We start from the raw sequence: 23,412 nt of genomic DNA, 5'->3' as shown, positions 1-23,412 counted from the left end.
AGTATCCAAATCGAAGTAACAGTGTACATGTGGTTTTTGCTGGAACTCCTCTCATGGTATATAGTTTTAGGGCCTGTCTCTCTGACTCTTTCAGATTGTTTCTATATTTATTTTCTATAATCTGCTATTAGTAGGCAGACTTCTTTGATAATTAGTATCCTGATTAGTTGCAAGTAGTAGACCTCAAAGATAGGCCATCTCACATTGTTTGTAGTAGCTGTTTGGGTTTGATGATAGTAAAGATAAAAATAGTTTTATTAGTGCATGTGACTTTGGCAGTCCACATCAAGTAGTGATATAAGTTGTATAAGTTATTACCCAGAATGAAGTACCTATTTAAGGAAAAACCTTAGGGAATAACATTGGTTTTTTAAGGAAACAAAACCAAAAAAAAAAAAAAAAAAAAAAACAACCCAGTGTCTCTTTAATTTCCTTGAGAGTTTTCTTATTTTTTGCATTCTTAAGGCTGATGTTGGACAAACCAGAACCTGAGCCTATGAGCTACTGGATTATGACATTAATTGAATTTACAACCTCACTTTAAAGAGTTAAAGCAATAATTGATAGAGATCTTGCTTTGCATGCACAAGGTCCTGGGTTCCATCTCTAGCGCTATCAAAAAAAAAGTTAGGGCTGGGGCTCAGTGGTAGAGTGCTTGCCTAGCGTGAGTGAGGCACTGGGTTCCATCCTCAGCACCACATAAAAATAAACAAGGACATTCTTATATCTATAACTACAAAAAAAAATTTTTTAAAGTTAAAAGCATTTAGTGGGAAAGTCTGGACCATAAAATTGGAGCAATATATACATAGGAATGGATTTGGGTGTCTGGTACCTCAGACCTTACTTTTGATACCAAATTCTGAACTCTACAAAATTTATTTCAACTTCATATAAAAGAAACACCAACAAATAAAAATTTAAACAAGGAAGATGCTTATTTATCTCAGCAAAAAGTCCAGATAAGCAGTCTGTGTTTTGAATTCTGGGGGTGCCATCTAGGAACCAGGTTCCTCCTCTTTTTTTTTTTTTTTTTTTTTTTTTTTTTTTGATCTTCCATCTTTAGTCTTGTCTTTTGTTCTTGTGGTCAACGAAGAGATACTTCACTGATAGGTCTCATATCTGTATTGCAAGCATGGATGAGGAGGAAGGGATATCATCTTATTACAACGGTAAATAGCCACAGATAAGAATCCTGTGTATTTTAGCGGGCACATTTTCTTACACAAACACAGTCGAGGTGCTATTAATAAAGAGGCCGAGGAAAATAGCTATGAGATAGGAAACTAACCTATGTGGTTTACAATGTCATCTGTAGTCAGTCCAAGCTGTTACATGTCACGTGGGCACAAGTTTGCTTTTCTTTGTGTGTGATAAATTCACCTCAAGTTTATTTTTAAAATTGTATAGCTTTATTGACATAAAATTGTGCAGTAAAATTGAATATAAGGTTTATAGTTGGACAAGTTTTAATGTTGACCCTCTTTTCATGTGCTTTTTTGCTCTATGTATTTCAGTGAAATGTTTATTCAGATCTCTGCCTCTTTTTTGTTTGTTGTCTCTTTAATATTGAATTGTAAGAGGTCCTTTATGTTCTAAATATAAGGCCTCTTTTGGATAAATGGTTTGCGGATATTTTCTCCCAGTTGATGCTTGTTTTCATTTTTATACAGTGTATTTGAAGAGCAAAATTATAAAGTTCTGATGAAATCCAATTTGTCAATTTTCTTTCTCTCTCTCTCTTTCTCTCTTTTTGAAACTGGGGATTGAACTGAAGGGTGCTTAACCCTTGAGGCACATCCCCAGCCTCTTTTATTTTTCATTTTGAGACAGGGTCTTGCTAAGTTGCTTAGACTGACCTCAAACTGGTGGTCTCCTGCCTCAACCTCCTGAGTTGCTGGGATTACCGGCATGCACCACCATGCCTTGCCTTGCTATATTTTTCCTTAAAAATACTTGTAGTTCTTGAGTCTATGACCCATTTTGTATTGATTTTTCTTAAAATCAATTCATTTATTTTTACTGGTGAATTATAATGATACGTAAGAACAGAATTCCTTATGGCATATTTATATATGCATATAACATAACTTGGTGAATCTCATTCTCCAGTACCTTTCCTTGTAGCACATTATTTATAATACTACTGTCTAGCCTATTGCCACTCACACATCCCTCATTGTATTTATACTATTGTCTATGCACATATAATCCCAAGACCTCCTTTTTTATTCTGAATTATTTTACATTAGCAAATATTTTGGACATTAAAACAATAGGTAGTCATGAATTCCTTTTTGTTTTCTGAAGCAGGTTCAACAACTGTGCAATGAATAGTAAGAAGACTGGTGAATTAATTTTTATCTATGATGTTAATCTGTGGTTGAGCCAACTTTTATGGGTTTTTTTTTGTGTGTGTGTGTATGTGTGTGTGTGTGAGTGTGTATTTAGTTATGCCTTAGTTTCAATATTATGTGTTGAAAGGAATTTCCCTTCCCCCCATTGAATTTGCCTTTGTACGTTTGTCAGAAAGAAATTTAGCCAGATATGGTGGCACTTGCTTCTAATCCCGGCAACTCAGGAGGCTAGGACAGGAGAATCACAGGTTCAAAACCATTTTTTGACACTAAGCAACTCAGTGAGACCCTATCTCTAAATATAAAGTACAAAATAGGGCCGGGGATGTTGCTTAGGGGTTGAGTGCCCCTGAGTTCATTCCCAGGTACAAAAACAAATAAAACAAATTGATCTTGTATGTGTGAGACTGTTGATGTATTCAAATCAATTCTAGTGATTAATAATGTCTTTTACACCAATATTTCAGTATTTTAATTAATGTATCTTTGTAATGAAATCTTGAAATCATATGGTATGAAATGTCCCACTTTATTCTTTAAAATTGTTTTCATTATTTCAGGTTCTTTGCATTTCCATATAAGTTTTAGAACTGCTTGTTACTTTCTATTAAAAAAAAAAAAAAAGCTGAAGCTGCTGGGATTTTGTTTGGAAATGTGTTGGCTCTGTGGAGAATTTTGAGGAGAATTGACATCCTAACAATTGAATCTTCAGATCAGTGAACATGGAATATATCTCCTCGTTTACTTGTTTTTAAGTTTTTCTCAGCAGTGTTTTTGAGTTCTTACATATTGACCTTGTAGCCTGCAGCCTTACTAAACTAATTCTAGTAGCGCTTTTGTAGTTTCCTTAGACTTTCTTGTGTCTTAAGCCATTTTGTGAGCAACTAAAGACTTTTATTTCTTCTTTTCTAATCCTTAGGCCTTTTATTTGCTTTTCATGCCTTGTTAAACTTGCTAGAATCTGCCTTACAAAGTTTCATGGAGTAGTGAGATGAGACATGAGACACCCTTACTTTGTTTCTGGTGTTCAGGTGAAAGCATTCAGGTTTTTTTTTTTTTTTTAATTGTCAATGGACCTTTATTATTTATTTATATGCAGTGCTGAGAATTGAATTCACTGCCTCATACTTGCTAGGCAAGTGCTCTACCACTGAGCCACAACCCCAGCCACAAATGCATTCAATGTTTTACCACACAGTTTTGTGTTAACATCATATTTCTTATAGATCTACTTTATCAGGTGAGGAAGTTTCCTTCTGTTCCTGGCTTGCAGAATTTTTATTGTGAATGGATTTGTCATTTTTTTTTTATAACATCTGTTAAGACTGTCGTGGTTTTCTTTTAGTGAATTCCATTGATTGATATTTTTAACATTAAACCAACCATGCATTCTTGACCTAAAATCCATTTGATTATGATCCATTACTTTTTAATATATTGTTGAAATTTATTTATTTATTTAATGTATTGACTAGAGATGGGACCCAGGGTCTCACACATGCTTTGCAAGTGCAGTACCACTGCATTACATCCCTACCTCCCTTCTCCCCCGCTTTTTAAATCTTGGATTTTGATACAGGGACTGCAAGCTGCCCAGGCTGGCCAGAAACTTAGAATTCTCCTGCCTCACCCTCCTGAGTACCTTGGGATTATGTGTGTCACCAAGCCCAGCTGTTGTGAGGTTTTCTTTTTTTCTTTCTTTCTTTCTTTTTTTGGCGTCTGCGGGGGCGAGGATGCTTTTGGGGTTTTTGTTGTTGTTGTTCTGTCTTCCTTGTAACATCTTATAACATGTCTTTGTCTGGTTTGGGTATTCAGTTAATGCTGACTTCACAATAAATTGGAAAGTGTGTCCATGTCTTCTGTTTTCTGTAAGAGTATGTGTGGAATTGTTATTATGTATTCATTAATGTTTGGTAACATTTTCCACCTGGGTGTAAAAGAGTTTTTCTCTATGGGAAGTTTTAAACTACAAATTCAATTTTATTATTAGATATAGTATTATTTGGATATTCATTTGTTTTTGAATGAGCTTTAGTAGGTGTGTGTTTCTAGGGATCTGTCCATTTTATCTGAGAGGTTAAATATGTTGACAAAATTCATTATATTCCCTATTATTCCTTTAATGACTGTAGTTATCGCCTCTAATCCTGTTATTGGTAATTTGTTGGTTTTCTTTTTTTCCTGATAGTCTAACTGAATGCTTAATAGTTTTATTGGTCTTAATGAGCCAGATTTTGGTTTCACTTATTTATTTTTTTTTAAAGAGAGAGAGAATTTTTTAATATTTATTTTTTTTTTTAGTTCTCGACGGACACAACATCTTTGTTTTTTTTGTATGTGGTGCTGAGGATCGAACCCGGGCCGCATGCATGTCAGGCGACTGCGTTACCGCTTGAGCCACATCCCCAGCCCAAGTTTCACTTATTTTTATTTACCTATTGTGTTTCTGTTCTCTAGATCATGCATTAGTTTTTTGTCCTTTTCTGCCTCTCCCCTCTTCTACTTTGTTTGGGATTAATATTGCTTTCTTTTTCTGAGTTGTCAGTTTGTTTATTTTGTTTTGGTTTTTTTTTAAGTGGAAATTTACTGCTTTAGCTCACATACCATAATTTTTTCTAGCTTGACTAGTAAATGGAATTTCTTAGCGGACATGTTTTCTTTTCTTTCAGTGGTGGTGCTGGCAATTGAACTAGAGCTGTTTTACCTATGAGCTTCATCCCCATTTTTTTTATTTTTATTTTTTTTTGAAACAGGGTCTCATCAAGTTGCTGAGGCTGGCCTCAAACTTCAGTCCTCCTACACTGTGCCCATATGCTGGACATGTTTTGTTTTATAAACATATAAGTAAAAAATCAGAGGAGTGTCTGTTGTTGTAGTGTCTGTTGTGGCTACAATCTTTAAAATTAATCTACATGCTGTAAAATATTATTATTATTATAAATCTGCATTCTACCTAAGCTATTGAATGTCATGTGGTACATCTTTCTGCTTTTGGAGGGTGATAAATTGATGTTGTTTGAGATTTTCCCTTAATTTTTTATCATGTGACTGGTAGATAGTGGAAATCAAAATGAGGTTCTTTTTTATTTTTATCAGCAACACATAAATTTTTTACTTTTTTATTGTGGAAAAATTTAAGAATATTCAGAAACTGAAGGGATTTATGAGACTGTAGATATCTATTAGTTAATTTCTGTAATAATAGGTGGTCAGTTTTCTTTAATCTGTATTCCACTATATCTGCATTACTTTGAAGCAAATCTCAGAATTTATTGTTTTGTTCATTAATATTTGGAATGTATCTTGACAAAGGCTCTTTTTTTAAAATATTTTTTTTTAGTTATACATGGACACAATATATTTATTTTTTTAATGTGGTGCTGAGGATCCAATCCAGTGCCTCACATGTGTAAGGCTTTTTCTTTTAGTCGTAGATAGGCACAATGCATTTATTTATTTAATTATCTATTTATTTATTTATTTTTATGTGGTGCTGAGTATTTTTGATTTTTAAAAAAAATCATTTAAAAAAACCATTATAATACCACTTAGCATACCTTAAAATTAACAGAAATTTTTCTTTTTTTTTTTTTTAGAGAGAGAGAGAGAAGAGAAGAGAGAGAGAGAATTTTTAATATTTATTTTTTTTTTAGTTTTTGGCAGACACAACAGTAATTTTTCAATGATGAGATAGCCAGTGTTGAACTTGATCTTACAAATTTTTTTCCTCTGTCGTGTGTTTGAGTGCATATCTTAATAAGTTTTACTCTAGCAATCTGTACTTTATAACACACTTTGTTCAGTGAAGTCTTTTCTTTCTTTCTTTCTTTCTTTTTTTAATATTTTTAGTCGATGGACTTTTATTTTATTCATTTATTTATATGTGATGCTGAGAATCAAACCCAGTGCCTCACACATGCTTGACGAATGCTCTACCACTGAGCCACAACTCCAGCCCTTATTATTCAGTGAAATCTGACCCAAGAACTTTACCAAGGGGAAAACTCAAAATTTGCATTTTTCTTATCATAATGAAAACTTTTATTATAATTAACCTTGGGAGAATTTTGTTATGTTCCCCTAGTTTTGTATGACATTTTGTGTTGAATGTTAAAAGTTAGTGCTAATTGAAGAATATAATGGTGAGCAAGAAATACATCTTTTTCTATTATTTAGTCATTTTTAAAGAATGGTGTTTTGGCATGCATGGTGGTACATGCCTGTAATCCCAGCAACTGGAGGTTAATATTAATAAGGCAAGGTGAGCAACTTATCAAGGTCATGTCTCAAAACATAAAAAGGACTAGGGGTATAGCTCAGCTGTAGAATGCCCATGTGTTCAATCTCCCACTACCAAGTGGGTGGGAGGGCAAAAAATGGTGTTTGGGTTTTATATTTAAAACTTTAGTTCTTGTCACTATAAAGAGTTTTCTTGGGGGCTGGGGATATGGCTCAAGCGGTAACGTGCTCGCCTGGCATGCGTGCGGCCCGGGTTCGATCCTCAGCACCACATACCAACAAAGATGTTGTGTCCGCCGAGAACTAAAAAATAAATAGTAAAAAATTTTTTAAAAAAAAGAGTTTTCTTGGTTTTGTTTATTTTGATGGCAAAAATAATCTGTTTGAAAAATCAGTGTGCTAAGTGCTATGATAGGTTTTACTTTTCTAAATGTACATTCCAGTTTGACTTTGTAAGACAAAGTTCTTGTCCTCAAATAGCTTAAATTATAGTGGAAGAGATACAGTCATTAGAAAATAATGATGTCAGGTTGACTGTTATCTTTCTTAATACTCTGTTTGACATGATAATTTTTTTGGTTTAACTATTTTTCTTTCCACTTGTGTTTTATGACTACATCTCACAGGAGAGCCTTATAGATGCAAGTGAAGACAGCCAGCTAGAAGCTGCCATCAGAGCCTCCTTGCAAGAAACACATTTCGATTCAACACAGACAAAACAGGATAGCCGTTCAGATGAAGAATCTGAATCTGAACTTTTTTCTGGCAGTGAGGAGTTCATATCCATTTGTGGCTCTGATGAAGAAGAGGAGATAGAGAATCTTGCCAAATCCAGAAAGTCTCCCCACAAGGATTTGGGGCATAGAAAAGAAGAGAATAGAAGACTACTGACTGAGCCCCCTGCTAGAACTGAGCCTGGAACAACCACAAATCACCAGGGATTGCCAGCTGTGGATCCAGAGATTTTGGAGATGTCACCTGAAAAATCTGATGGAGTAGTGGAGGGAATAGATGTTAATGGTGGGTTAGAGTACTGAGTTACTTAAAGCTTGGATATTATATATTACTATGGGCACTTGTTTATTTAAATTAATCTCCTATCTTAAATTCATTTTTTTTTTTTTAAACTATTCCCTTAAGGACCAAAAGCACAGCTGATGTTGCGGTACCCAGATGGAAAAAGGGAACAGATCACTCTCCCAGAGCAAGCTAAACTGCTAGTAAGTATAGCTATTTGGTTGAATTAGAGAAATTAATAAATTGAAGTAAGTCCCTGGGTTCAATATTTAGTACTGCAAAGGGGGAGGCAGTGTTTTATATTTAATTCATTAATGCTGTTCTCTTTTGGGTTTTTTGGTCCTGAAAATTGGAACTTTCAGGGATGATCTACCCAGTCCTTTTGTAGTTTGAGTCTCACTAAGTTGCTGAGGCCAGCCTTGAACTTGTGATCTCCTGCCTCAATCTCCTGAGACACTAGGATTACAGGCATTTGCCATTTTCCCTTTTATTTTCATCTCATAGGTTTGTTTTTCTCTGTTTCTCTTAGGCTTTGGTGAAGCACGTCCAGTCTAAAGGATATCCAAATGAACGTTTTGAACTTCTCACCAACTTCCCTCGAAGAAAACTTTCTCATTTGGACTATGATATTACATTACAAGAGGCAGGGCTTTGTCCTCAAGAGACTGTCTTTGTACAGGAAAGAAATTAACACCATGGCCTGACCTCTCTCAGCTTACCCCTTTTTTCCCTTTTCCTGTGAGATACCATGTCACTAAGTATGCATTTTGGCTCATAGGACCATAGAGTCAAAGTTGGCAAACAAGTCACCTGCCTTCTCTTTTATTTCTTGTTCTCACCTGTAATCAGTCTCTTTCTCCCTCCCCACTTTTTTCCTCCCCCATTCTCTTATTTTTCCCATGTCCTTTCTTTCTTACCTAATCTGGTGACCAAATGGAAGTGTATGGATAAATCTCTCCTAGTACTGGCAGCAGGAAATGTGTGTGTCAGTAAGTGATCTCCTGCACAGCACTTTTTCGGGATCAAATGATACTACTTCTGAGACTTCTTTGACAAAGAATGGCTGGATGCAGAATAAGAACAACCTCTCTTTTTTTGTAAGCCCCCATTTGCAGTAAGAAGAACTTCTCAACCAATTTTTGTTGTTGTTGTTCTTCTTCTTCATGTAGGAAATAGCACGAAACAAAACATCCAAGCTTTTGTTTACATGGAAAAAGCACCATAATTATTGCTGATCATATTTGAATTTTTTCCCCCAAAGAATTCACATTTTTCCCATTTATAAGAGCTATTTCCATGATACGTGTTAGTAGAAAAATGAGTGTTCAGTTTAGGATATGTAGCATGGGGTTGCTTTCAGTGGCCTAGCCTGAGACAGCTTTCTTCATTACTACTGTGTTATATTGATCCTGCTAGTCCTAGAATGGACATTTAGTGAGCATATTGTAGTGACCGGGATAGGAAGGTGCTTGCCGTTTTTGCTAGTACAGCATATTAGTTCCTTTGGCTTCTCCATTGTCTGGGTCCACAGCAATCTGTAGGAAGGCAGCTATTCAATAATCATGCAGTACAATGGCTTGTAATTGTAACCCCTGTGGTTATGGATTGTCCTATGTGCTTAAGGCATACTTAGGTATGTCCCAGGGTAAAAGAAAACTACGCAGCTGAGAGTTGCTAACCATGTTCCTTTGGTTATAAATAATGATTCATTTTTTTTTTTTTTTTACCCCTGGTTGGAGTAAAAAAGGCTCTGGTGACTGACCAGCCTTTAATTCCTCATAGTTTTCTTTCAAAAGATATCAAAACTGAAAGTCTCCAAAAGGAAGACCTTTAAGCTAAATTCTTTAAAAGACAACATTTTAGTAAGGGATGCTGAGGGTTGCCAGTGATCTTCAGATGTTGTGGTGTTTTTCTGACAACAAACACCACATTCAAATATTAGTGAAAACTTCTTTCAGTATTATTTAGAAAAAGCCATCTTGAATCTATATAATACTGTTTACTTATCAGCTTCACTATATGCTCAATTCTTCCTTTGAGCTTTATGTAAAGTCTTCTGACAGGATAGTAGTAATCTGGTGGCAAAATCAGAACTGGTTATAAAACCATTTATATAGAATGACCTGTTTTGTCCTTTGGGGTTTGAATTGATTCTTCTACTTGAGGAACAAATGGTAAATTGCTATTGCTCAGAGACCTTTTAGGTTCCCATTTACTTTAAGATCACTCTCTTGGCAACTAAGGGATTTAAAAAAAAAAAAAAGAAAAAAAAAAGCTGTGTGTTGCTAGTGTACAATTATAGACTATGGTTTTTAATGGTTGGATTTTGAGGGACCCTTCCTAAAGAATGAGTTATGTATCTCTTCAAGGAAATCATGGAAAATTCTGTTATTCTTCAGTGAGTCCTTTTGAATTAATGTTCTTAACATTTTTTTCTAAGTCTGTGTAAGTGCTTATGTACACGTATATAATTGTATAAATATTTATAAATATATTTATATAATTGAAATTTCATTTATACCTTGAGTCAAAGTTCTCTCTTTAGATCGGTGACTGAATAATACCACTTTGGTGTTTTTCATAGGCTCTTGAGGCTTAACTAGCAGCTTCTGGTTTATTGAGGAAACATGGTTTTTATGTTAATTCCTCAGTTATATCTCTGAACTTGTATAACAGATTTGCTATCTGAGGAACAGAGCTATATACTAGAAGGTACATTAGAGGGTAAAAAACTTGTTGATAGTTAGTCAAGGTCAGAAATTAAAAATTCATGGAGGCACAGGGTAAGAAGTGAGGATATGCTCAGCTTTGTGCTTTGATAGCAGCTATCTTCACTCCCAGCAAAGTCATAGCTAAAACCCAAATTGGTCGAAATTCTAAGTTAAGAATTTTAACTTATAGGACTGTTTCATCCTCTTTCCTACTAGCTTCTCTCTTCATAAAACATATCTTGAAGTCCTGAGGCAGCATGCTCATAAATGAGAGGATGTAGTTTTTTTAAATATGCTCAGCACTGGCAAACCAGATATTAAAAACCAAAGTGACTTTTTCAACTTGGGTCACTATGAGATGACCGAGTATATATAGGATTTAAGTAAGAGACAGGGCATGGTGCATTCATCCATCCTGGATACAATCAGATGCTTAGAGTACAGAATGTAGGGGATTTTGTTTCATTTTGAAGCAGGAGTGTAATTATCTTGAGGTGGATAGAGAGGCCCATGAGGAGAGGTTATGGATTATACTTGGGAAAAGTAAGTGCAGAGTATTGCTTTGCTCAACTTAATCTATTTAGGGAGTATGCTTTCTCCAGTTTGCCTTATTTCCTCTACAAGTTCCTTTGCTTTTTGAGGGAGAGGTTTTATTGAATAGATTAAATGAAGTCAGTAAGATTAGATAAAAATAGTCACTCCCCCTTGTAAATATTGGAAACAACATAAAAGACAGTTTTTAAAAGGTATGGTGGAAAAGATAGATTTTGAGAGTGACAAAAGGATAGGGAGATAGAATGAAAACTAGCAAGGAAAAAGTGAGAGGGACACTTTATTGAATATGATTTAGAAAGAAACCACAGAAGAGAAAGAATAGTGCCAAATGAGGGAAGAACAAGGAACTAAAGTAAATAGCATGTGCTGTGTGCTTCATGTGCTTTTTCTCCTTTAATCCTCCTACAAACCGTACAAAATGTATAATTTCCCCATTTAACAAATAAGGAAGAAAATTAAAGTTCATAGAACTTGTTAAGGATGTCACAGCGAGTAAGTGGCAAATCAAAATTGGAATTCAGAGTCCATTCCTTTGACCCTGGTGCTGTGTTCTCCCACATAAGGGAAATCCGCCCAAAAGAGTATCCTCTCTCCTTGTTTGGCTTTGTAAATTAACAGCTGATTTTGTTTTCTTAAAGCTAGGGGGAGTAGTTGAGGTAAAGCTTGTGGAATTTGCACTATGCCTATAAATTCTTACTTATTTTGAGAGACTAATTATTAATAATTGCTTTTTTAAAATGATGCACTGATGAATATGTGAAAGGAGAATAACTATCTAACATTATTTGCCAAGGATAAATGTAAAGGGTAAAAAAGAATTTTCTTTCTTTAACCATTTTTCAGAAAAGATACAATTAATCTTTTCTGTGTTCCATCCATGCTAGATTATTGAACCTTCTATGTGTGTTTTTAAATCTTCTATAAAATTCTACTTCCTTGACCCTATGAAGAAACAGTTTTCTGTTGAATGCTTACTCAAAGTTGGAAATATTTTGAAATCTAAGATCTGATTCTTTACTGTTATCCAGTTAGGGAGACACATTATACATAAGATCATTGGAGAATATGTAAATGTTTGCCTTTCCCAGATGGAACTATAATTACAATAGAAGTTTAGAGAAAGGAAGGAATCGTGTAGGTTTTAGTTAGCTGATTCTTCACAAAGAAAGAGAACTGAAGGGTGACAAACACTAGCTCAATTTTTTTTTCATCTATAATCTTTAGTTTCATCTTTTTAACTACTAAATTTTTGGTTCAGTGAGGCATAACCAGTACTCAAGAATCAAAGGATTCTTGATCCCCAACACTAAAGATTCTTAACTACCAGAAATCTTACTTGGACACTTAGGAAAAACACCAGAGGGAGTTACTAGCAACTGAAAAACAAAAGGAAAGTTTTAACTTTTCCACCCAGGTACAGATTAAAGGTATAGTGTATTATATAAGAAATGCAGAAAAGGCACTATTTTAGGTTTAAGTGCACTTGGATAATAGCTGTGCTAATCAACTGTTATATTGGAAAGTCTCTTTCTACCTCTGAGTCTTGGGTTCCTCATCCAAATAATTGAAAAATCTGACTAGACTAATAATTCTCAGTCTTTTCAAGCAAAAGTACTTATAATTTTAAATTCTGGCATGAGTATGGAATTGTGGGGTTAACTGTGAATATAATTAATTCCGTAGAGAAAATGTAATGTGCATCTGGAATTGCAGAGCCCTTGCAGAAACTCTAGGCGCCCACATACTGTAGACCACTGAGTTGCATTATCTCTAAAGTCCTCCAAAATTTTATGCATCTGGTCTTTCCCCTTTGTTATATTTCCTTAGGCTTATTAAACGTGTTCTTGTTAATGTGTTCCTTTGCTTTTTTTTTCCTGTGTCCAGATATCATTTGCCCAGTAACTTGATAGAAGCATACTGCGATGATTTGAAATTCCCCAAAAGGAGAGTTTAATAGCTATTAGAGATATAGTAATGACCCTTGAAACAATTGATTAATTTTTAATACATAATGCTGTGTGCCCACTTGTTCTATACAACTAAAATGTAATTAATGAGAACCAAATACATCACTGACACTGGAGTTGAATTTTATTTTGTGGACTTTAAACAAAGGACTTAACTGACTTCAGCAATTGTTAGGAAACTGTATAAGTTGTAGAATTCACATTTGGATTTTTTTTTTTTTTTTATGGTGCTGGGGATCGAACCCAGGACCTTGTGCATGTGAGGCAAACACTCTTATCAATTGAGCTCTACCCCCAGCCCAGGACCCCATTAAGTTGACTTAAAGATAGTTCATGTCCCATAGAGTGTATTTCATTGTTTCAGTCTCTCTTCCTGCCCCGACTTTTGCCATTTTTCATTTAACTACTATGTAGTAAATTATACAGTGCTGGCTGATGAATAAGCAATGTCTTGTGTATAGCCAAAAGAAGAAATCCTGCCCCCAAGGAAAAAAGTAAAAAAGAACTAACCCTTCTGCAGTTTCCAGTAATAATAAGCCTTGATGAATAGGCCACATAAAAATAGGTATAAATTATGAATATTCAACATCATTGGTTTGCCTTGCTTATTATATTAGCATTCCAGTTATTGTCATGAAACTTAGTATTGCATAGTATACATTTTAGAATAGAAGCAAGAATGTTCTTTAGAACAGAAGAATACCACTCCACTATATTAATTTCCTCTGTTATGTTGAGATTGGGTATTTCAAGGATGATATTCTTGATTTTTTACTTACCTATGTGTCAATCCTGTTGGACAGCTTAAAATCAAGGTTGTTTTTGTTTTTAATAGAGATTATGGTTTCCTTGGTTAATTTTTCCTATGAAGTGAATTCATGTGATTATAGATTTTTGGATGTTATGAAAACTTTTAATTGGAAAAATCTTTTACAATCTTACTTTCTCTTTTGCTTCTCTATTCTCGATTTTGACATCCTTTTTCTGAAATTAGTCATGATTTTTAATTAATTGGCTATGTTTAAGAAATTCCACTTCTGAGTCGTAACGTATAATGTTTCTCATTTTTTTATAAATTAATATACAAGGGAAGAATTTGAGGCAAACATTTTTTTAATAGCTAATTATCTCTACTTAAGGAGAATTCTTTTATTCCAAATAGAGAATGGCTGACTGTGACACCCCTACCTTTTGACATAAAGGATGCTGTTGTATTACTTAGAATCTTGGCCATTCTCATAACCATGGTGATGTTTGGCCATATTTTTTATGACCTTTTTCTACCATGTGATCCCAAAGTAATGTTGTATAATCCAATATGAACTTCTTAAAACATAATTTAGCATTTCTGTAATGAAGTAGTTTAAAAAGATAACCAGATAGAATTAGAGATACAGGTAACCAATTATAGTATTTTTGCCTAAGAATAATCACATACTAATCTATAAATATGGGAACTTATTTACACAGAATTAACTATCTTGCTATAGTTAATTCTGTGTCAATAAACAGCAAATTTTTGTTTGTTTAGTGGTATTTCCTTTGTGGAAACCAAAATATCCTAAGATTTTATATACCTTATAAGGTCACTTAATTTTCAAATGGAAAGAACAGCAAGATAAACCAGACTGAACTTGAACTTAAGTAATATTTTATCTTCATTAGAAACGATGTTATTAATCTATCTAGACTACCAAGAGTCATTCACTCATTAGAAAATTGAAACAGTCAAATTATTAAATTCTGATCTGTTTTTAATTCTCCCTTCCTTAACATCTGTTTTATTTGCCATTTTAATAGACTTAGGGAATCTTAACTGGTATGAGAGAGATTTTTGATTTGAAACCATTCCTTACATTCCCCACAATCAAGGTTGTTGACATGATACATTTCATCAAAATGCATTTCAGTTACTGACATTGGAAAGTAGATACCAGTTGGATACCTTGCTGTTTTGAGCAAAATGATTTTATTGTGTGCTTTTCTCAAAGTCTTTGTGTTCTTAATAATGGAAGATAGCAGACAACATAATTCCAAATACACATTGGTTTATGACACTAATCATATGCTCTTACTAACTTTTTGGTTACCAATTGCCCTGTTTATTAATCCTCACATAGAGTGGCCATTGCCTCCAGAAAATCTGTTACCTGCTAATTAGAAGGAAAGTATGTTGCCTCCACTTTTCAGTTAACGAGTAGCAAACTTGTAATAGAGGCTGTTTATCTTACCCATTTGGGAACTTGGGACTTGCTGCTTTCTCTTTGGTTTGCAGACTATCTAAAACACCTTCTGGGAAGCCGTAACTGTGAGATAATCCTCTAGCCTCAGATGTGGGGAAATGAGTACCAATGGATGCTAATAGGAAACATAGGCTTGGGGGGCATCCATCCAAGCTTTGGCATGAATCTTGTTAGACACAACTTTTCACTCCTCTAAGAATCTTTTTCCTCCCCAGAATGATTTTTCTTTTGATTGTTAATTCTAAGCATCTGGTGTTCTTTCCCTACCCCTTAATCATTAAGGCACTCCTTTTTCTCACAGGTATCTATTTATTGTTTCATGTTAACTTTTCAAGAGTATGGTCTCCGTTCATGCTTTGTATGAGTTCAGTTTGAACAATGTGTTTAGTACCGTACACCTGAGATGTCCAATTCTGTCATTATTCACTAATTGTGTTTTTTAAACATCTTCCATGTCATTTTCTAAACTTCCCATCTTATTCAGAGAAGTCAGTCAAGGAAAAAAATTTGTTTTGGGGTAGGGATGAGGGTGGGTTGGGGACTTGAGTGAAGTCATCTTGGGGTATGTGCTTTAAAAGTGTTTGCTCAAGCAGTTCCTAACAGTATTTAGAGATTCCCTGGGATGTTTGTGTACTGAGCTTATTCTCGATAAAGTGGTGGTCTTACTGAGATTTGCATTCTTAGTGCAGGACAGGCTCTAAATTTAATCTACAATATAACCTCGTTATTGAATCCAAGATGGTAATGGACAGAAACAGTGCTCTTACTGTAGTGTTTCTGCCATGCACTCCCTAAAGTGCACAGTTTGAGGGGCCTTGAATTCAATGGTGCTCAGAGATATCATTTGTTTCTGCAGATCTTCCCAAAAGTGAAAGAAGGCTTTGGGACCAGTGAGGAAGGGGTAACTAGATCATCCACTATTTTTTGTTGTTGTTCAGGACCCAATAGAGATCCTCCTATATATCTAGTAAGTGATAATAAAGGTGCTAGGGGAAGCCTTAAATTTGAAGACACATGGAGGTGGTAAAAATCTGAACTTAAAAGGAGAAAAATATGCCGCTAGGTAGGACGGAGCTGTAACTGCTGGATAAAACTCAATGGAACTTCCACTTGCTCTGAAACCAGGGAAGTCTTAGATAACTGGGTGTGATGGATCTATAGATGAATATAGTCTAAGGTAAACACTTTCTAAAGTGAGAACCTTTCTCACAGTTGGTGATCCTCTGGTTTTGGCTGTACCAAATTGTGAATATTCTTGCTGTGTTGTACCCTGTTGCTTTATATTAATACTGCAACTTGAATTGGGGAGGGTGGGTGGGACATCTGGGTGGGGGAGGGAGGGGAGTGGGGGACGGTAAGTTTTTTGAAGACATCAGCTCACTGTGCTGAGAGAGGGACCAAACTCAAGGAAACCTCTGATCTATAAATTCAACTGCTGCATTTTTTTTATAAATACATGTAAATGTCCTGTTGTAATATTTGATCTTGGAAATAAAAACAAAAACTTTTCAGTATTTTTTTGTATCATTTTTGTGTGGTAAGACTCTTTTGAGTACTACTTTCATGTAATTCAAAAGCTTGCCCTCATATTCTCATGTTTAAGACTCAGTATTTATTGAAAAAGGTTAAATCATAGTCCCACTGTCAAGTGTCATATTTACTAGGTTTTTAAAATCTATTCTTAGGAACATGTTGAACATTTGTGGTAAACACTCCATAAGTGGTTGAACTGATGAATACATTGAGTGGGTTAGCTAGCATTGTTAGCAAAGTGTGATTCTATATTCGATAGAATTGAGCAATTCAAACATCTAATCTTTCAGTCCAGCAATAACAACTAATTATGGATAAGTGAAGGAAAAATGGTTACCAAATTGTAGAAGAGTCAGGAGGTAACAATTTTTTTTTCTGTAATAGAAATTGGGGTTGCTCCCACAGAAAGTGGTACACACCTGTAATCTCAGCTGCTCAGGAGGCTGAGGCAGGAGGATTCTAAGTTTGAAGCCAGCCTTAGCAACTTAGCAAGACCCTGTCTCAAAATAAAAAGGAATGGGGATGGAGGTTAGTGGTAGAACATTCTTAGGTCCAGTCTCTGCAGCAATCACTTTTGCCTCCTTTCGTAGAACATTTCCTTAACCCCATCTCCGGCTTTTTAACCATGTGCCAAAAAATGGGACATAGTGTTGAGCAAAACAGCTCCTACCCTCAAGGAGTAAACTTCCTAGGCAGAAATACAGTTGACATCAATGAGAAATTCAGATTTGATTAAAATATTATGGGAAAAATCTAGAAAAGGAGCCAGTAGAGAATTCTACTTAAATTGGATGTTGGGGAGTTAACTTTCAGACTGAGACCTGAAGGATGAAAAGAAAGTGATCTGTGCCAAGAATAGGAAAAAAAGTTCAAAGGTCATGAAGTAGGAGAGTGGGTATTTGAGATTGAGAGAAGACTAAGTAGCATGTAATGAGCAAAAGCACACGTGTGGCATAGGATGAGTAAAAATCAGACCATGCAGAGCCTTAGGTCCTGATTAGGAGCTTGGATATTGTTTTTGAGTATTGAGGAGCAATTGTGGAGAGTGGATTGGAAGAAAGCAAAAGAGTAGAGAAACTTGCAGTGATGAAAATGAAAAGCAGAGGTCGCCTGTTGTAGAGGTTCAATGGACTGGAAAGTATAATTTGAAATGAAATGTATATTTCAGAGGTGTACTTTTTAGTTGTCAATGAACTTTTATTTATTATATATGCAATGCTGAGAATCAAACCCAGTGCCTCACACATGTCAGGGAAGCATTCTACCACTGAGCCACAACCCTAGGCCCTCAGAGATGCCTTTTTTTTTTTTTTAAGAGAGAGAATTTTTTAATATTTTTTAGTTTTCGGTGGACACAACATCTTTTTATTTTTATGTAGTGCTGAGGATCGAACCCAGCGCCCCATGCATGCCAGGCGAGTGCGCTACTGCTTGAGCCACATCCCCAGCCCAAGAGATGCCTTTTGAAAGTAGAAATTAAAGGCCTTGCTGTTGGATTGAATATGAAGGAAAAATAAATCAAGAATGACACATTTGTAGCAGGTAGGTAGGTAGAACTCGTTATTGAGGTGTTGACCATGGGTGGGTCAAACAAGTTTGGGAAGAAATTCTAGATGTGTTAACTGATGGCAAGTGAAGATATCACATAGGAAGTTGGACATGGGTATCCAAAGCTTTAAGGAGTGATGGACTAGAGTTATAAATCTGAGAATTTGTTAGCAGGATTGATGGAGTTTAATACTATGAGGTCGCCTAGGGAGAAAGTTATTAAAGAAGAGGGCCCAGAGCCCAGCCCTGGGGAACACCCTCAATCAGAGACCTCTGGAGGTGTAGCCAGTGAGAAGACATCCCACTGTGGTGGCAGAGCCAGGAGAGTGCCAGGAAACTGCCTAGGGGTATAGTAAAAAGGACAGTGACATGTTCACTAGATACACAAAGTCACTGAAGACCAAGAACAGTTTCAGTGCAAAGTTAAAATTGGAAACCTAATTTGAGTGGGTTGAAGTTTGTAATATTTTTATAGTACTAAAGAAAGGAAAAAACACCAAACTTCCTCTTAAGTGGACTGGTATAAATGGCAGCTCTTTCAACACCATTTTGCTTCCTTTTTTCTCTCCCTCCAATTAAGGGAATGTGTGTCAGTTGAAATTTGAGCCCACCCACAAGGAGGATTAGTCAGTTACTCATCTCTGGAGGGGACTGGAAAACAGCTGGCCTGATTGTTTAGCTATATCATATTTTCCCTTTTCCTTCTGCGTGAATTCCATTTTCTCAACTTCCTTTATTTATTACTCAAATTGCACCTCCAAACCCCATAGAATGGAATATCTATTTATGCTGCTTTTCCAAGCCTTTCAGTCATGGGAAGCTTTTTATATCATTACTTAACACCCCCCCCCCACTCCCCGCCTGGCCCTGTTTGTTATTTGTACCCTCAGATTCCCATTTGCTCTTTCCTACATATATCACCAACAGCATAACGACTAGTCTCCAATTCAACCAAAATCTAAGAGAACACATTCATGCCTTCATGGCAGTGACCAGGCCTCTATTCCCATAAGCCTTACCACCGGGAAGAAAGGAAATTTTCCCTAGTGGTGGCCTTACTTCCTAAGCCTGTTTATCACAGTTTCTCAAAAAAGTGTCTTGCCAGGCATGGCAGTGCACGCCTGTAATCCCAGCAGCTTGGGAGGCTGAGATAGGAGATCACAAATACAAAAAGACAGGCTCATGAACTTAGTGAGGCCTTAAGCAACTTGGTAAAACTCTGTCTCAAAATAAAATATAAAAAGGGCTGGGGATGTGGCTTAGTAGTTAAGTGCCCCTGGGTTCAAAGTATCTTGTTCATAAGATTAATCATTGAATTAATTGTCACAAATTGATTCTAAGGAGCCATCACCAGTACTCCCCATCACCCACAAAGTTTGGCACTTTAAGGGGTGAAAGCCAATTCTAACTATCCCATGTTTCACAAGCACCACTTTACTAATATCCATACAAGAAAGTCAGCTGTTAAAAAAAAGGGGGGATATTGTCTAAAAATCTGGGTGATATCTGGCAATTAGCCATTTGATTATTCTAATTACCTAAATATGAGATGTTCTAACAGACACTGCATATGAAATTCCTTTTGATATCTGAGATCTAAGAATAGGAGAGAATTAACTCACCCTAGGCATTTTGTATTGTATTTAATTCTCAAAATAAATTTGTGAGAGAGGCATTATTTTTTTTTTAAAGAGAGAGTGAGAGAGGAGAGAGAGAGAGAGAGAGAGAGAATTTTTAATATTTTTTTTTTAGTTCTCGGTGGACACGTCTTTGTTGGTATGTGGTGCTGAGGATCGAACCCGGGCCGCACGCATGCCAGGCGAGCACGCTACCGCTTGAGCCACATCCCCAGCCCCAGAGAGGCATTATTTTATAAATGAGACACTGAGGCTCAGATTATTACTACCAAGTTCACACAATTAACAGATATTCCATTGTTGTTATTTTGTTTTGTACTGGGTATTGAACCTGGGGGCACTTAAATACCAAGCCACATCCCCAGCCATTTTTGTGTTTTATTTAGAGACAGGGTCTCACTGAGTTACATAAGGCCTTGCTGATTTACTGAGGCTGTCTTTGAACTTGAGATCCTCCTGCCTCAGCCTTCTGAGCTGCTGGGATTACAGGCATGCACCCCCATGCTTGGCGGCAATAGGTATTTATAGCAGGTGTTAAGACCCAGGTCTCTCAGGTGCCAAAGCATCACAATATTGCCTCCAAGAAGAAATACCTTCAGATATGGAATCTGGGATGTGTGTGTGGGGGGGGAAGTCTCAAGCACCAACATGTGGGACTATTAAAGAGTGTGGACTAAAGTGATTTAGGATTTTCCTCAAGCTTTACTTCACTCACTGTTACTTTGAACAGGTCAAATTCCTCTGGACTGTCTTTTTTTTTTTTTTTTTTTTTTTAATGTGGTGCTTTGCATGCTAGGCAAACACTCTATCACTGAGCCACATCCCTAACCTATGGACTGTCTTTTTATCTACATCATGATGCTAATATAAAACTTATTTTGCTTATTTTAGGACTATGATAAGGGTCCAATATAATAGTTTGTGTGTTTTGTGAGGTTAATAAGTTTTTTTATAAAGCTTTGTGAATCCTCAACCTGGTATCTTCTATCAAAATTCAATGTGGGGGCTGGGGCAATAGCTCAGTGATAAAGCGCTTGCCTTGCATGTGTGAGGCACTGGGTTTGATCCTCAGCACCACATAAAAATAAAGATACTGTATGTTCATTTACAACTAAAAAATATATATATATTAAAATTCAATTTGGGGGAGAAGATATAAGAACTCATTTAAGGCTAGGTACAGTGGCACACACCTGTAATCCCAGCAACTGGAGAGACTGAGGCGGGAAGATTGAGAGTTCAAAGCCAGGCTCAGCAATTTAGCGAGGCCCTAAGTAATTCAGAGGGACTGTGTCTCTAAATAAAATATAAAAAAATATTCAATGTAGGGACTGGATATGGCTTGGTAGTTAAGAGCTTCTGGGTTCAATCCCTGCTATCAAAAAAAAAAAAAAAGAATTCATTTAAGTTCTAAATTATTATTCTTTTAATGAAAATGAAAAAACTAGCTCTGTGTTAGTTTTTCATCACTGTGACCAAAATATTTGACAAGAACATCTTAGAGGAGGAAAGGTGTATCATGGCTCACAGTTTCAGAGGTTCAGTCCATGGTTGACTCACTCCATTGCTCTGGGCCTGGTATAAGGTTGATACTCAGATCATGGCAGGGAGGAAGTAGAGAGAACAAGCCAGGGGAAGGGGCTGAAGAGAAGGTTAACCCTTCCAGGGCAGCCCCCAGTGACTCACCTGCTACAGCTACATCCCACCTGCCTAAAGTTACTACCAGTTAGTCTATTCAAACTAGGATGGACTAATTAGGTTACAGCTCTCATAATTTAACCATTTCACTTCTGATTATTCCTGTATTGACACAGGAAATTTTGGAAGACACCTCATATCAAATAATAACAGACTATTATTTTATTTTATTTATTTTATATGTTTTGAGTCAAGGTCTTGCTATATTGTCCATGCTGGTCTCAAACTCCTGGGCTCAGGGAATCTTTCTGCCTCAGCCTTCCAAGTAGCTGGAACTTTTCAAAAGTTGTTTACCAGATTTAACTTGAGACATGTATACATGTGTACATAAAAATTCTTGCACAGAGCAGGGTTTGGTGGCAGACACCTGTAATCCCAGAGGCTTGGGAGGCTAAGGCAGGAGGATCACAAGTTCAAAGCCAGCCTCAACAACTTAGCAAGGTCCTGAGCAACTTAGTGAGACCCTGACTCAAAATTTTTTAAAAAATGAGTTTGGGATGTGACTCAAAGGTTAAACACCCCTTGATTCAATCCCTGATACATAAATAAATAAATAAAATATGATAAATTCCCACATAGGAAGCAGCTCATGAGAAAACCCCATTGTGCCCTGAGGATGCATCCTGTGCCTTGACTCACTTGTGAATGATGGAACCAGGGATTACATCAGTTGTCATTGCTATTGGGACAGCTGCAACCGGTTAGCCACCTTACAAAACATTCTATGTTAAAGATTGTCCAAATAAATTAATGGTAAACCTTTACATCCAGAAAGACAACTCCGAGATAGTGCATGCTTTTGAGATTCCATCAAAGGAGCTGGGAGATAAAATTGTGTACTGCCATTGCTGGAAGTCCAAAAATTTCTCATTCTGTGATGGCTCTCACACAAAACATGAAGAGACTGGAGACAACATGGAACCTCTGATTGTCAACAAAAAAGAAACTTAAACGGACCTCTTTGATGCTACAAACCAGCTTGTCATGATGTCACCTAATCATGTAACTAGAATGACTACCTCTTCTAATTCACCTGTCCTGGGTTCTAGATGTGATATATTGCAAACTTCAGCTTTCACATTAATGGCATTTACCTTACTTATTGAAACATCATCATGGTACACATTAGTTTATACAAAAAAAAAAAAAGAAAGAAAAAGAAAGAAAGAAAGAAAAAGATGCACCACCATGCCCATCTCTGTGTGTTCTTTATCCAGTACATGAATTCATTCTTAAATCAAATGGTTCTTAAACTCCAACCATGTTCCATAAACTATACTAGATTTAGGGAAAATAGAGCAGGTAACAGACTTCACCCTCAATGAGAACCTCAGATTTATGGTACAAGAGGCATGTAAAAAATACAGGCAAATAAAAATGCAATGGGAAGCAGACAAAGATTTTTTAAACACGACACAAAAAGTGTTGACCATAAAAGAAAAAAATCGATAAGTGGTACTTACTAAAGTCACTAGCTTGTTTTTTTCAAAAGACATCATTAGGAGAGTGAAAAGTCAAAGCATAGACTATAAGAAAACATTTACAATATATCCAACTGACAAAAGTCTTATGCCTGGAGTTACAATGTACTTCTACAAAGCAATAAGAAAAAGATAACTTATAAAAATGAGCAAGCCAGGTGTTTTGGCACACATCTGTAATCTCAGCATCTTGGGAGGCTAAGACTGGAGGATCCCAAGTTCAAGACCAGCCTCAGCAACTTAGAGAGACCTCCCCAGCACCTTAGCAAGACCCTGTCTCAAAATAAAAAGTAAAAAGGGTTAGGGATGTAGCTCAGTGCTAAAGCGCCCTGAGTTCAATTCCCAGAATTTTACAAAATAATTTGAGGGGCTGTGGCTGTGGCTCAGGGGTAGTGTACTTGCCTGACATGAGTAAGGCACTGGGTT

General features: G+C 36.2%; 1 protein-coding gene and 1 pseudogene across 1 annotated transcript in view; both read left to right on the top strand.

The window, feature by feature from the left end:
* Positions 1-10,074, top strand: part of Ubxn7 (UBX domain protein 7) — a 53,703-nt gene extending 43,629 nt beyond the window's left edge. Inside the window, exons 9-11 of the mRNA XM_026395857.2 lie at positions 7,223-7,616; positions 7,737-7,816; positions 8,143-10,074. Coding sequence (XP_026251642.1) covers positions 7,223-7,616; positions 7,737-7,816; positions 8,143-8,304 — 636 coding nt within the window. The 3' untranslated portion in view covers positions 8,305-10,074. The remainder of the gene's footprint in view (positions 1-7,222; positions 7,617-7,736; positions 7,817-8,142) is intronic.
* A 10,701-nt stretch (positions 10,075-20,775) lies between these two features.
* On the top strand, positions 20,776-22,456 carry LOC113187551 (CDGSH iron-sulfur domain-containing protein 1-like; annotated as a pseudogene).
* Positions 22,457-23,412: the final 956 nt, after the last annotated feature.

The sequence above is a fragment of the Urocitellus parryii genome, chromosome 2 (genome assembly GCF_045843805.1).
Source record: "Urocitellus parryii isolate mUroPar1 chromosome 2, mUroPar1.hap1, whole genome shotgun sequence".
NCBI classification, from domain to species: domain Eukaryota; kingdom Metazoa; phylum Chordata; class Mammalia; order Rodentia; family Sciuridae; genus Urocitellus; species Urocitellus parryii.
The sequence above is the reverse complement of the archived record's forward strand: the minus strand, read 5'-3'. Positions and strand labels throughout refer to the sequence as shown.